At 46.8% G+C, this 14,040-nt stretch overlaps 1 protein-coding gene across 1 annotated transcript in view; it reads right to left on the bottom strand.

Annotated features, from left to right (window-relative positions):
- LOC119420550 (adhesion G protein-coupled receptor A3) overlaps nt 1-14,040 on the bottom strand; it is a 75,136-nt gene that overhangs the window by 20,808 nt on the left and 40,288 nt on the right. The window contains exons 8-9 of the mRNA XM_037687998.1: nt 4,754-4,955; nt 4,247-4,452 (exon numbers count right to left, since the gene is read on the bottom strand). Coding sequence (XP_037543926.1) covers nt 4,247-4,452; nt 4,754-4,955 — 408 coding nt within the window. The remainder of the gene's footprint in view (nt 1-4,246; nt 4,453-4,753; nt 4,956-14,040) is intronic.

Raw genomic sequence — 14,040 nt, 5'->3', positions numbered from 1 at the left:
CTCCTTCTGTCCCAACAGAAGAAAAGTTCAGCACCAAGGACAGTTCCCGAACGCTCAAAGAGGAACGTTCAGGAACTGTCCTTGGTGCTGAAATCTGGGCCCACTTTGGTCCAATCCAACAGCTGCACGTTCCACTCGTGCACGACAAAGAACGCAGGATAATTTCTGCAGAAATCTTCCTGAAACCCCCTCTGCTCTCAAACAGGAATCTGTCGCTCCCTGACAGCACTCTTGTTGAGACAGGCAGACAAAGACGAAGCAGAATGTAAGCTTCAAACAGAGTCACCACGGGAATCCTTTATGAAAACAAGTCTGCATCATAAGGGGCAGAACGTTCTGATGGAGGAGCTCTCCTCTAGAAAACAAACAAACAAACAAACAAACAAAATGTGTGAACATGTGTGACAAGTCACTTCCAGTTGTGAAGAGAAAAGCCGGAGCTCCGTAACGATGGAAGTCAGTGAAAGTTTGGGGTGACCTCTGACCTCCAGGTGGATTCAGAAGAAACCCCCATCCTGCAGCAGAGACGAGTGGAAGAAGACAAAATGTCTACGTCTGGATGGAGAAACTAGAAAATGTTTGTTGGAGTAAGAAGAGTTTGTTTGACACAAGTCTGGAAAGTTCGGAGCATATTTTGTTCTAACATGAAGCTACTGAAGTTTAAGATGTCCACGAATGTTCTGATTGTCACGTTGACCAACTGATCAAGTTTTAAACAAATATATTGATCCTGGAAAAAAAAACTTGAAGGGTGTACAGTGGAGCAGTGATAAGAGCTGTTCTCTCACAGCAAGAGGGTTGTAGGTTTAATTCCCAGTCTGTCTGAGGTTACGTGTTCTCCGTGCATGTAGAGGTTTCCTCCCACAGACTAAAGCATGCACGTTAGGCTGATTAGTAACTTTAACTGTCACTAGGTGAGAGTGAATGGTTGTCTCGTTTGTCTCCATGTGTCTCTGTCCAGGTGTCCTCGTCCCTCACACAGGGGCTGCTGGTGAAAGACACCAGCTCCTCAGGACTCTTCCAAAGTAGAATGATGTAAATGTATTGATCCTTTTGTTCGTTGTTTATCAGATGTTAGGTCTTTCTTATCTCGTACCATCAACCAGCTGCAGATGAAAATTAGTCTTGTGAATAAATCGGGCTCGTTTACACGATGTGCCCGTGTCGTTCTTTAGTTTAATTATGAGCATTGTTCTTGTTTTTAAATTAATAAATAACAAATCCCTAAAATCCTCCATGCTGAGCTGTGATTGTATAAAAAGAGTAAACCCGATGGACACGATTCCTCTGAAGGTCCACAGCAGCACATGTGGACACTGATGACATCACAGCTGATGTCATCATCACAACGTTCTACAGTAAAGTTTGTCGTGCAGCTCAAACCGCCACCACAAGTCCCCGCACGCGACTCCTGATTGGGCTGCACGTTTTGATGTGTTTTATGACTACTGTTGTGCAGGAGAAGCAAACCAAAGTGTTATACAAGTGGAAGAAGAGAACATCGATGTGTGCTTTGGCCCAAATCAGATCCAAAACAGAGGAACAATCTGACACTTCAGGTTTTCTCTTCGGTCTGTAGAAGTCCTGCGCTTTAAAAATGTTCATTTTTTATATTTTCACCCATAAACCTGTTAAATTCACACAGTCTGCATCATATTGTCCAGATAAAAACATAAAGATGTTTTAAACACATTCCGTTTAAAGCAAGGTGGCATGGTGGTGCACTGGGTAGAGCTGTTGCCTCTCTGCAAGAAGGTCAGTGGATCAAATCCTGGCCCGGGAACCTTTTGGGTGGAGTTTGCATGTTCTCTCCGTGCTGCGTGGGTTTTCTCCGGGTACTTCGATTTCCTCCCACAGACCAAAAACATGTTAAACTGATTGGTAACTCTAAATTGTCTCTAGGTGTCCCTGTGATGGACTGGAGACCTGTCCAGGTCTGACTGCTGGATATGGACACCAGTGACTCAGAAAGGAAGAAGCAGATATGGGATGGATGGATGGATGGATAGATGTTTAAAGCAGATACTGTAATTTGGCCTTCCCATCATAAAGTCAACAGGAGGAGGTTCTCGTGTTCAACTCTTGAAAGAAGTGACATTATTACAGCTCACGTCTCATCCTGTCTTTGTCCCGTCTCACGTCTCATCCTGTCTTTGTCCCATCTCACGTCTACCTGGTTACCGTGAGTATAAATCACAAGGATGTGTTTGCCTTACTCTTGAGGTTGCTTTAGCTTTTAGCAACTGTTAGCTAATTTTGGCTTCCAGCTGCTGTGAGGCTAACTTTAGCTTTGTGTTTACATATTTGTCTCATGAGCCATCCAATCAGTAAACAGCTAAAGGTTTGTTACGTTTGGCTGATTTGAACTTGAACAGTTTCAGCTGTCCTTCGGTGCTCGACATCCACTCAAAGTGTTCAACATTTTTCAGTCAGGTCATCTGGACAGTTTCTTTTTTTTGTGCTGAAACATTTCACCTACAATCCAGAAGGCTTCATCAGTCAAGGAAACACACAACAAAACTGATTCTTCCCCCAACAGCTTACTCCAAAGAGGAACAAACCAGTTCTGCTTGTGATAAGAGTGTTAACACTCAGAGTGTTCTTTAATCTCTCACTTTGTCTCCATCCAATAAAGCAGCTAAAGCCCTCCAAACATGAACACATGAATAATACCGAGCGTCTCCGTCCCTCACGTCAGCTGGTCTCACATCAGCTGGAGTTCAATCTGTCTCGTCTGGATTTAAGATGTCTTCTTGAATAAACAAGTTCTCAGCTTCAAAGTTGGTCAACAGATGTTGAAAACGGTCGTTTAGGGAAAGAGGCTCGAGGACATTTGACTCCAAACGTTGATGAGCTGAAGGTTTTAACAAGAACTGTGCTCCATCGGTTGGCATTCACACCTTGTGTTTGGAGTGACTCTCAGCTACTACCACTGCAGGTTTTAGCTCATTCTCTGTAAAACTGACCGACTCTTACACAGCTTGTGTTTGCTGCTTAGCTGTGGCGGCCATCTTAAGTTGGTTTGATGCCAAACCTTAATTCAGTTGTGAATCTGATGATAACTTTCTGAGATATTCATCACAATCATCCACGGTTTCATGAGATATTTTGCTAACAGACACACAGACAGGATCTGTCCTGCAGGCTGTTTAAGGAAGAAGAACAAATGAAGTTTGCTGCTAAAACCAAACGAAGATGTTTTTTCCTCCGAGCCTGAACAACGAGCCCTCAGCCTGACAGGATTACGCAACAGGTTCTGCTGGAGCGGAACCGTTTGGCACCATGTTGGATCCACCGGAGGTTCTGATGATGTCACGAGCCTCTGGATCCTGTTTCCACAGGCACTGCAGAGACCAGGCGGGTGTGGTGACTGCATTACCAGCCGCACGATCCCCGGCACCGAACCACCACCATCATCATCATCACCATCCTCATCATCACCAGCACGAGGACCTCACCCTCACCACTTTCCATCCGTCACCATGACAACCCCTCCCTGACTTCATGGCGTGCTCAACTTCAGAGTCTTCTCATACAAAACATGATTTTTTTTTAAAATGCAGATTTAAAAGCACGCGCGTGCACGCACACATGCACACTGACAATCTGACATCTGCGCTCCCTCCGACAGCAACCTCTCCACACACACATGCACGCGCGCACACTATGTCCGCTTCTCTTCTCTGCGGCGTTTCCCTCCTCGCCACAGCTGCAGCTGGGGGGTCCAGCCGGCATGCAGGGGGGCACTGACCTCCCAGTCTAACGAGTCCCACTCGTCGGTAAACATCCGGAGGATTTCTCTTCATTCCATGAAGAAAGAATCAGATGAGTCCTGCAGACGCTGCGGTGCCATGACTGCGCCTCTGCTGCTCCTCCAGAACCTCCAGAACCTGAGAACCTGCAGAACCTGCCGTGTGAGGACGGCAGCATGTCTCGGTGGCGTCAGGTTCGAGCTCACAGGACCGGCTCAGCTCAGTCCAGCATCCTTTTTTTTTTTTTTGGTTGCAGCCAATTAGCGCAGCAGCTGCGCTGCTTCTCCTGCAGCTGCTGCTGGAGAGGGACTGCGCGCGCTCCCACTAAACACCCTCTCCTTCTCTCCCACAACAGACGACTCCACCACAGCTAACACTTCCTGCTGAAGAGCCACAATAAAACACGACGTGTCCACACGGCACGTGACTCCGTCACGGTGGACAAAAACGGTGCATTAGATCCACGAGCAGCGCGGGGGTGGGAGGGTACTCACCATTAGCACGGCTAAGTTCTTATTGTGCTGGCTGCAGAGGATGGTGGTGGTGTCGCCCCCAGACGCGGTTATGTGGCAGCCCTCCGGCCTCCAGCCGCCGCGTCCATCCAGCAGCTCGAAGTCCCAGTGGGCCGCGGCGGGGTCTAGACCCGGAGCCCGGTGCCGGAGCGCGACGGTGACGGCGCTGAGCCCGAGGCTGCAGCCATCTGGGAGCAAAAGCAACAGGAAACTGTTGGAAGCATGTGCGCACAAACTCCTGCAGCGCACGCGCGCACACCACAGACAAGTGCTGGACATTTACTGCAGCTGGGGAGGGAAGAGCTCAGCTCAGAATCAAATCAAACTTCAGTCTGATCACATTTACATTTCATTCATTTCTTCTTTCAACATGTTTGTGCAGAACAGAACTGATGGACTGAGACTGCACGAGCGCTGACATCACACGCATGCTGATGATGATGATGGTGCTGAAGATGATGATGAGAAACAACATGGATTTCCTCTTACCTAATTTGGTGAAAGCAACTGGTGTGGAGACGCTCCTGCGCTTCCCGTCGTCTGCCAGCTTGGAGGAGTTTCCGGTGCAGGGGAAGAGTTTCCCATCGCGGAACGCCACGAGCTGCAGCCTGCACGGAGCCGAGCCGTGCGCAGAGGAGGAGGCACGCGCGCTGCGAGCGGCCGGCGGGAAGAGGATGGAGGCGACCGAGTTCTGCGGGTCCAAAACACAGAGAGGAGGAAAACACACAGGAAGTCAGGAGCCTGATTTAAAGAGACAGATTGGCTCTGGCGGCCATGTTGGATTGGGTCCGGTGATCACTGAAGGTTTATTCAAACATGTTGGTGACTCCTCGAAACTGTCAGGACCTGTGTTGTTTGTTTTTACTGTTTCTGTTTATTTTTGTGATTCTTGTTGATTGGTCCTCACCGGCAGCTGGCCACGCCCCTCTCCACCTGTTCATCATCATCCTCCTCCACTTTTTATCAGGCAGACAATAAAACTCCAGATCTCTCTTTCATCATAGAACCTGTTCTCCTCCCAAGCACCCCTGGTTTAGAATCAGATATTGATCCTAATAAAACGGTTCAAACTGAACGCGTGTTAACGTGTTTTTATCTTTTGTAACTATTAACCATGATTAATGACTTTTAACTTCTGGAGAAGATCCAGGGATGATCACTGGAGCAACTCTGACCAAGAACAAGCAGCAAGCAGTTAAGAACGAGATGAAGGTTGTCTGTGCCCCCTCCTCCAGAAACAGTCACAGCCTTTTCCCAACAGAGCTGCATGTTTTGATGCATTTTTATGGAATTTTTCAAAGTTATGTGAAGACAGTGATTCATAAATTGTGTTAGAAAGAGACGAATACCCAAATAATAAAAAGCGTCATCGTCCGTCTACAGTGAAACTGTCAGAACGTTCAGTCAGTGAATAACTGGACTCATGAACCCAACAAGGTGTGCAGGCACAGGAGCAGATGTTTCCTCTGTGGAAGAAGCTTTCTGTCACTAACTCCCAGGATGAGACTCTTCTTTCCAATATAAGACTGAGGAACATTTAACAAACATCTGGAGGACGGAGCTTTGAGCATCTGTCTGTTCATCAGTCTGAGAGGACCGTGATGATGAAGGTGATGAAGATGAAAGGTCTTAATAGAAACAATGATTGGGGGAGATGAAGGCTGATGCTTTAATGATTTCAGTTTCTGTCATGAGGAGGAGGAGGAGCTTCTTGAAGTTCAAGTTCAAGAATCTTTATTATCCCCAAGGGGCTTTTAGTTTCACAGTCAGTAGACCCACAAAACATTGAGACATTAAAATAACAGAGATCGTCAGTGTTCGCTGAGAAGCCTGATCTCTGCAGGGATGACTGAGTTTTTCAGTCTGTTCCTTCTACATCTGGGCAGGAGATACCTGCGTCCACATGGAAGACACCTGAACTCATAGTGGTGATCGGGATCTGCCAGAATCAGCCTGGCCTTGTTCACTGACCTCACTTTGTGTAGATCAATGAACAAGTGACCCCCGTGACCCGAAAAGGAAGAAGCAGGTAAAGATGATGGCTGGATGGAATTCTTGGGCTTCGTTCAGCAACAACAAGCTTCACATGCTGCTCTGCAGAAAACAAGACCCCTGAGCGGTGACCCCGTTAGCCCAGAGTGTCATGAACTGGACTTGTTAACCACCAAAGACCTCGTGTTAATCAATTAATCAGAGCCATGTGAGGTCCGTTGACAACGGCCCAGCAGACCTCACCAAACCATTCCATCTGTGATGTTCCTCAATCCAAGGAGTTGGACTGTGGAATGTTCTAGAGAGTGATGTTAAAAATGTCAAGTCAATGTGTACATTTAAGAAAAAGATCAAAGCTGAATTGTTAAAAAATATAAATATATGAAGTATCTTAGTGTGTTTTTGTATTAGAATTAGAAAAATTAAAGAGTTATTCGTTTTGTTCTGTTACTTGAAGATTATTATGATTGAACTAATTGTTTGAAAAAGAGGCAGATATAATAAGATTTTTTCTTCTGCCTTTCATTTTAAATCTCTTGTATTTTTTATAGTTATGGAATTGCTTTGTATTTTTAAAATGAATAAACTTTTTAAAATGAAATGTTCCCAGCGGCCCTCCAACCTGGGTCAAGTGGAAGGTCTGATTTGTCCCCGGATGATTTGTAGCCTGTTGCTGACTTGTTACTGTTTGATGAAAGTTTCTGACGTTTAACACAAACTAGAACCCAGCAGAGAAGGCTTGCTGGTCATCACGAGGAGGAAACGTCCATGCCGCCACTGTCTGACGTCAGCTGGTGTGACCGAGCAGCTCCTCTACATTCCAGCTGCCAGGAGGAAGGAGCTGCTGTGATCTAACGGTCAGTTCAGTTTTGGTTTCTGCGTTGACTCGCTCTTGAGAAGAAATTGATCTTCATCCTGAGCCGGGTGTGTTTGTGTGTTTTGGGGTGGGGGGTGGAGAGACGGAGCATCCTTGCCTTGAAATTTATGTTGCATCATTTCCCTTCTGTGAATGGCTTAAACTGGGCTGTCTGTTTTCCAGATGTGACAGGAAACAGATATCAGGGACTGAGGGGGAGTTCAACGAACCCCGGCATGCTTTTCAACCGGTCTCCTCCTCACGCCACAATCACTGATGAAGGTCTGCCCCCTTTGGGACGGATTTTTTCAAAGAACACAACCTGCCAGAGACGTACCTCACAGTCTCTCCACCTGCACTCTTTCTGCATCTCTTGTCCTCTTTATGTGGCGTATCAAAGGATTCACAGCCCAGAGGGTCTCCTGTAAGCCACCTCGTGCACCTCTCAAAGAAACAATCTATGTTCCTCCTGAGCAAGCTAAACAGCTACATTTCCTCAGCCTCGACGTCACCAGGGACCTCTCACATCAGAGTTGATTTAGCGAGTCGTTCCTAAACCACATGACCTTTCTGCAAGCCCCTTCTTTTTCAGCGGGGTGGGCATGCTGTAGCCGTAGTAACCACAATCACAGGCTCCCCGATGTCGCTCGCTCTAGCCTCGGGATCATTTTCTCTTCGTTTTGCCACTTATTCCTTTCTTCGCAGAGGGCACATGGGTGAATGTCAGCAGTCACCTTCAGTTTCAGGCTGTTCCCACCCGTCCACCTCCGTCCACCCTCCTCTACCTGTTCTTTGAGGCACAGCCCTGCCTGATAGAACCACAAAGCTTCTGATACCCTGCAGCCATGTTTGACCCGGTGCAGCCACAAAATCACAGCATAAACGTAACGGTTGAACACGGCTCTGTGGGGATTACTAGATAATGTGTTTAGACGATGAGGTGAACATTAAAAAAAATATATATATATATATATATTTTAATTAGTTGATCCTTTCATCAGGATTACCCTGAGCTTCAGGTAGTTGTGAGAGAGACATGATATACAGTCAGAAAATGGAATGGTGATGGGAGTCAAACTGATAGAGGTCTCTGATAGAGGACATTGGCAAACCGAGGTGTACCGCAAACCCACCCACACAGACCAGTATTTGCAGTTTGACTCCCAGCAACGGAGGTCTGGACATGTTCTCTGACCCGTTAACGGAGGTCTGGACATGTTCTCTGACCCGTTAACGGAGGTCTGGACATGTTCTCTGACACGTTAACTGAGGTCTGGACATGTTCTCTGACCCGTTAACTGAGGTCTGGACATGTTCTCTGACCCGTTAACTGAGGTCTGGACATGTTCTCTGACCCGTTAACTGAGGTCTGGAGATGTTCTCTGACCCGTTAACTGAGGTCTGGACATGTTCCCTGACCTGATAACTGCTTTCTGGACAGGTTCTTCCATCCTCTCTGTCACAGTCCAGTCTGAATTGAAGGTGAACTTATCGGGACACCCACTCCTGGGATTACCGGCAGCTGTTCCACTTGAGAATAATCCATCTCACTGTAATCTGAGGGAGATGGACCGGTCCTTTCTGAGACAGAAAGGCAGCAACAGCTGCTTCTGAAGCTCTTCTGTGTGTGAACACACACCTGAACGCTCCGGTGGAGCAAAGTGTGTTTGCTTTTCTCCAGGAGCTCCCACCTGCTGCCCATCACTTAATCAATGCATTTTAATACCAGGAGCTCCGACCCGTTGACTCTCCTACAGATCCATTAGAGCGTACTTTGTGTTTTTCACGCTGCTGCTGCATTAATCTCACTAAAGACCATTTTGACTTGAAACACTGACGTTCCTGTTAACGATATCTAACGTGTCAGTTCTGCTGTGAAGCTGTAGAGTTCCAGCCGGGCTGGGTTTGTTCATCCATGTCCAGATTTATTGAAGTCTGATTTGAAGCTTACCTGCACTGAACTCGTAGCAAACAGTTCTTCATGAAGCTGCACATATTTTAAGTGTGTTTTAAGTTAAAGTTGTTGGATGGCACACGAGGCAAACCTTTGAACACATTCATGACGAAGCTGCTTCATGGATTATGCTCCTTAACAGTCTGAATGTTTATGAATCATCTACCGTGATCCATTTTTCTTCCGTACATATTTCAGCATCTTTCTCATTCCACAATTTTAGTGCATTTTCAACTAATCATAAATAAAATGTTCGGCTCTTTCAGGACAATCCTGCTATGACTTTTGTTATTGGTGCAACTTAAGCTGTTTGAAATATTTAGCCTTTTCTGACATTTTCGCCTCATAGAAAATGAATTGAGCTCATTTTAGATCTGTTTACTGCTCCTTTCACATCTTGTTCTGCTTCAGCTGCTTTCACCTTCCATATGCAATTTAACTCTTTCAGCTACTTTCAGCTGTTTTTCAGCTGTTTTTCAGCTGTTTTTCAGCAGGCTCTTCACCAGTAAGCTTTCACACTGCGTTTTCACAGGAAATGCAATTTCTCTATAGGTTTCTTGTCAGAAACCTTATTTCAGGACTCCGGTGAGCTCCAACGTGTACAACATTTAAAGATGGTTCACTTTTCCATCAGCGAGCGGCTGAAGAGACTTGAACTCAAAGGGCAGCGTCTTCCAGCCAGGAGGAACCGCTGACGAGCTCAAAGGGAGATTTGCATAATTTCTTTTGTGCTCGCGGCCGCTGCCGTCAGCGCAGACGTGGTCAAACGACAGATAAGACTCGTTTCTACCTCTGATGTTTCAGTCTGAAAACAAATCGCCGTTTGCTCACAAGCAGCGTTAAGAAACTTTCATTTGCAAGTGTTCACGTTGACGCAAACGTTTTTTACAGCCTGAAAATAAAAACAGAAACACGAGAAAAATGGTTCCACTGAAGTGGTCGTCACGGTTACGCCTAAAGAGGAGAGATCCACTCATTTTAACGTTTCATCCTCGTCGTCACTTCTCATCAAGGGAAATTAAAACCAGTGCTTCATGGTTGCCATGCCAACAGGATACTCTTGGCGGGGGGGGGGGGGTGATGCAGGAATCTGTCGTTTTGGAGAGGCGGAGCTTCAGACGTCAGCTTTCACTCACATCTGACACAAAGTCTCATCACACGGTGCAGCACAACAAACAAAACAACAACACAACAACAATAAATACACAGCAACACACAACAACAAACACACAACAACACACAAGCATAAACACAACAACAAACACAACAACAACACACAACAACAAACACACAAGCATAAACACAACAACAGGACATCATCTAAGCACGTTGCATGACATCAGAGCGTTAAGTCCACAGGTGAGCTCGTTATGAACAGCAGCCGTTCTCCAGGTCTGCAGAACCAAAGAGTCCAGTGGGAGGTCGGCCATCTTCCTTTGTAGGAGTCGGGGTTTCACACCAAGCCTCTGCACTTTACTGAAGTGTCCTTGAGCAGGACACTGACACTCCCACTGCCCCAAGCAGGCTTAGAGAACACAGTGAGTTTGAGAGAAGCACGTTTACATGTGGACCGGTTAATCTGGATCAGATCTGGTCTAAAGACACAAACCCAGACAAGTCCAGGTGAGCTCACAACCGAGGACAGACCTTCATCGGGTCCATGAAAAACCATGTTTTAGACCCGACACGACCTTCTTCATCCACCTCATTGACGGCACCGCCTCCTCAATGGTTTACACGTGTGCTCGAGGCCATCTTGGATTTTTACATGGCAACTCAATTTTCAATTGTAGCTTTTTTACTCATGGATGTAAGAAAGTTTGACTCTCATGGAGAACAATGACAAGGAGGAGGAGCATCCTGATGCTGCTCACGAATCTAGTAGATACATCTAACAAGGTGGAGTCGGGTCCTCTGGACGGGTTCTTCTACCTGAACTGAACCTTCCTACATGCTGCTGTGAAATGCAGGATGAGCAGAAAACAAAGCTGAGAGGAACAGGGGAGATGTTTGGAGAAGGATCACTTCCACAACAAAGAGGAGCCTCCACAGTCTTTAAGAACCTCGTTGTTTTATTGAGCAAGTTCTCTACAACTCCACTGACTGTTGTCCAGTCAACACATCTACATACTTCCTGGAGTTTTGGGACTTTTGGAAACTGACAGGAAATAATATTTGTCCATTTGTCCATCCCTCCATCCATCCATCCATCCATCCAGCCATCCATCCATCCATCCAGCCAGCCAGCCAGCCAGCCAGCTAGCCATCCATCCATCCGTCCCATTACTCGCTTTTCCTTTGTGGGTCACTGGGAGCTGATCTTTACTTCTCAGGAGTCTCTGTGCAAGAGGTGGAGAACATCCAGATCTCCAGTCCATCAGAGGGACACCTGGACAGGTCCAGTCCATAAGAGGGACACGTGGACAGGTCTCCAGGCCATCACTGGGACACATGGACAGGTCTCCAGTCCATCACAGGGACACGTGGAGACAAACGAGACAACCACTGAGACGCTCATGCACATCTAGAGACCTTTGTCACCAGTGAACTCAACATGGAGGTTTCTGGTCTGCAGGAGGAAACTGGAGAAGCTGCAGAAACTCCACATGTCCACAGGGAGAACATTTAAACGTCACAGTGAAAGGCCTCAGGCCCGGAAGTGAACCTGCAACCTTCTTGCTGAGAGGTTTCAGCTCTAACCACTGCTCCACCGTGCCACAGATCAAATACCAATTGTGTTAAATAAGACAGTATTTTAGGATCCATGAAAAACATGAAACATCTTCAGTGCATTTAATCTGTGAATTGTCCTGAGACGTCGCTAATGGAAAATCTGCTGCTTGGCTTTAATGCCTTGTCTGGAAAAAGCCCCGGGGCTTTGTTGGGGCAAATTTAGGAGATCTGGAAGGAAAATTAAAGCAGAGCAAAGAGGAGCGCTTCATATTTATGTCCTCCATATTAATCCGTGCCCACTAATCCTTCGGCTGCACCAAATAAAACCCAGATGGCTTCAGTGGTCACCGTTTCATCACCTCAGCTGACGACATGAAACTCTGCAGCCGAAATGACTCGTTACCAGATTAGAGGTACTTTTACTATGTAAAATACTTGTGTTAATAAACTGCTGTGAGCTCACAGGATGTTCAGAATCAAAAGGTTCCAGAGCCTTAAGGCAGCGGGGGGTGGGGGGTCATCCAAACGGTTCAGTCACATGGGTTCCTCTCAGACAGGAAGCCTCCCTCCACGTCTGGAGACTCCTTCAAGCAGCAGGACGGTCTCATGGAGACGACAGAAGGGAACAGAAAAGGCACAACTAGTTTGCATCAGTAGAAATGTTCTCTCTAGGTTTATTAAGGATGTTCAGAAGTTAAACTTCTAATTTATTCACCTCCATCTAAACATTTGTTCATCATCAACGTGCACCGCAGCCTGGCAGCACTGATGAGCGCTCCGCTTCGACTCACTTCTTCTGTTCCTCTTTTTGTTGGGCATGTTGCACCTGCACCTCCCACGCTACGGGTATGACCGCAACGCACTTTTGGAGCTGTGACCGTCAGTGAGCGGGGACGTTGGGTCGACTTTTGGGGACTCTGTGGCGGCCATTTTCCCTGGGTCCTTTGCTCACCTGGGCGCCGTAAGAGGAACATGGAGAGGGAAACGAGCCGGCGTTTCGTGCAGGACACACCAGAGACGCAGAGAACCCCCTCTCCCCTCAGTCCTGCTTTCAGGTGCTCAGCCTCTGAGGAGTGGACTGGATGACTGTGCACAGACTTATTGAGAACGGTGCACGAGGAGCTGTTGCGTCTTTGCTTCTGGGAAGATGGCGCCGCTGTGCGTGGCCTGTCATCCACCTCCGTCTGCCGTGATTGTGTTTTTCATCTGCGACATCGACTCGCTGCTGGTTCATGAACGTCATCAACGCCTAAATCTGCACCGATCTGCCGCCAGTGTCGCCTTTTTTATCATAATGATCAGAACTCTGGAACCCCCCCCCCCCCCCTGCTCGATGACGTCTCTGTTTACCTCCACCATTGTTTCCTGCCCACTTGAAGACATCGCTCCAGGCGCCGTGGAAAACGGACCGGGCGTCTTATAAAGATCAAAGCCTGCGTGGAAACGGTAATCTGAGCGTTTGCAGACCAACAAGGAAACGGTGAGCACTTCCTGTGATGTAATCCTGGTGAAAAGTCAGCTCACTGGTGCAGACCAGTCAGAAGGTTTGGTCTTTGTTCTGCACGGTTCACGTGGATGTGAGCGTTGGGATGTTAATCGCCTGTTTACTTCAGTGGCATGACAACAAGATGCACTTCCTCCACCTGCTCCATTATTCATGTGCTCCTGAAGAGGCTCCATGTTTGGCTCTGGCTTGTTTTGTTTAGCGTCCCCCGTCACACGGACCCCATCCACCCACACTCGGGGTGAATTCTTAATAAAGTCTACTAACAGCAGATCTTACAGGCTCTTCTCCTGCCCTGCAGGCCAACACAGCTGCTGAAGGTTTGGGTGCTTCTCCAGGAGCACGGTGCTAATGAACGAGATAATCACATCATGACTGGAATGAATAAATCATCAGCGGCTGCAGAACGAGCAACTTCCCACTGGAGGGAAAATGGGTTGAAAGTTGTGTTGGACTTTTCCTCAGACACTTGGTGTACATTTACCTTCCTGAACGTCACTTTAACTGGGATTTAGGTTTATACCCGTGTAACGAATGCATAAAGATAAATGATCTTATACATAAATATAAAAAGACATTTAAACCAAGGTCACGCAGCTGCAGTTCATTTTAATTTTAATTGTTTATTTCATATTGGAAGATGTGACTCAGTTATTTTGTCAGTCGAGGTCAAATTAATTGAATCTAGCAATCCATTGTTTTTATTTTATTTTTTAGTAATTTTATTAGGACATATTGTAGTTTGATAAACATTCAGTTTGACATGTTTACAGCTCAGATTGAATTAAAGACACTAC

This window comes from Nematolebias whitei, chromosome 1 (assembly GCF_014905685.2).
Source record: "Nematolebias whitei isolate Nwh7 chromosome 1, NemWhi1, whole genome shotgun sequence".
Classification (NCBI taxonomy): Eukaryota; Metazoa; Chordata; class Actinopteri; order Cyprinodontiformes; family Rivulidae; genus Nematolebias; species Nematolebias whitei.
This window is presented reverse-complemented; position numbering and strand designations above follow the sequence as displayed.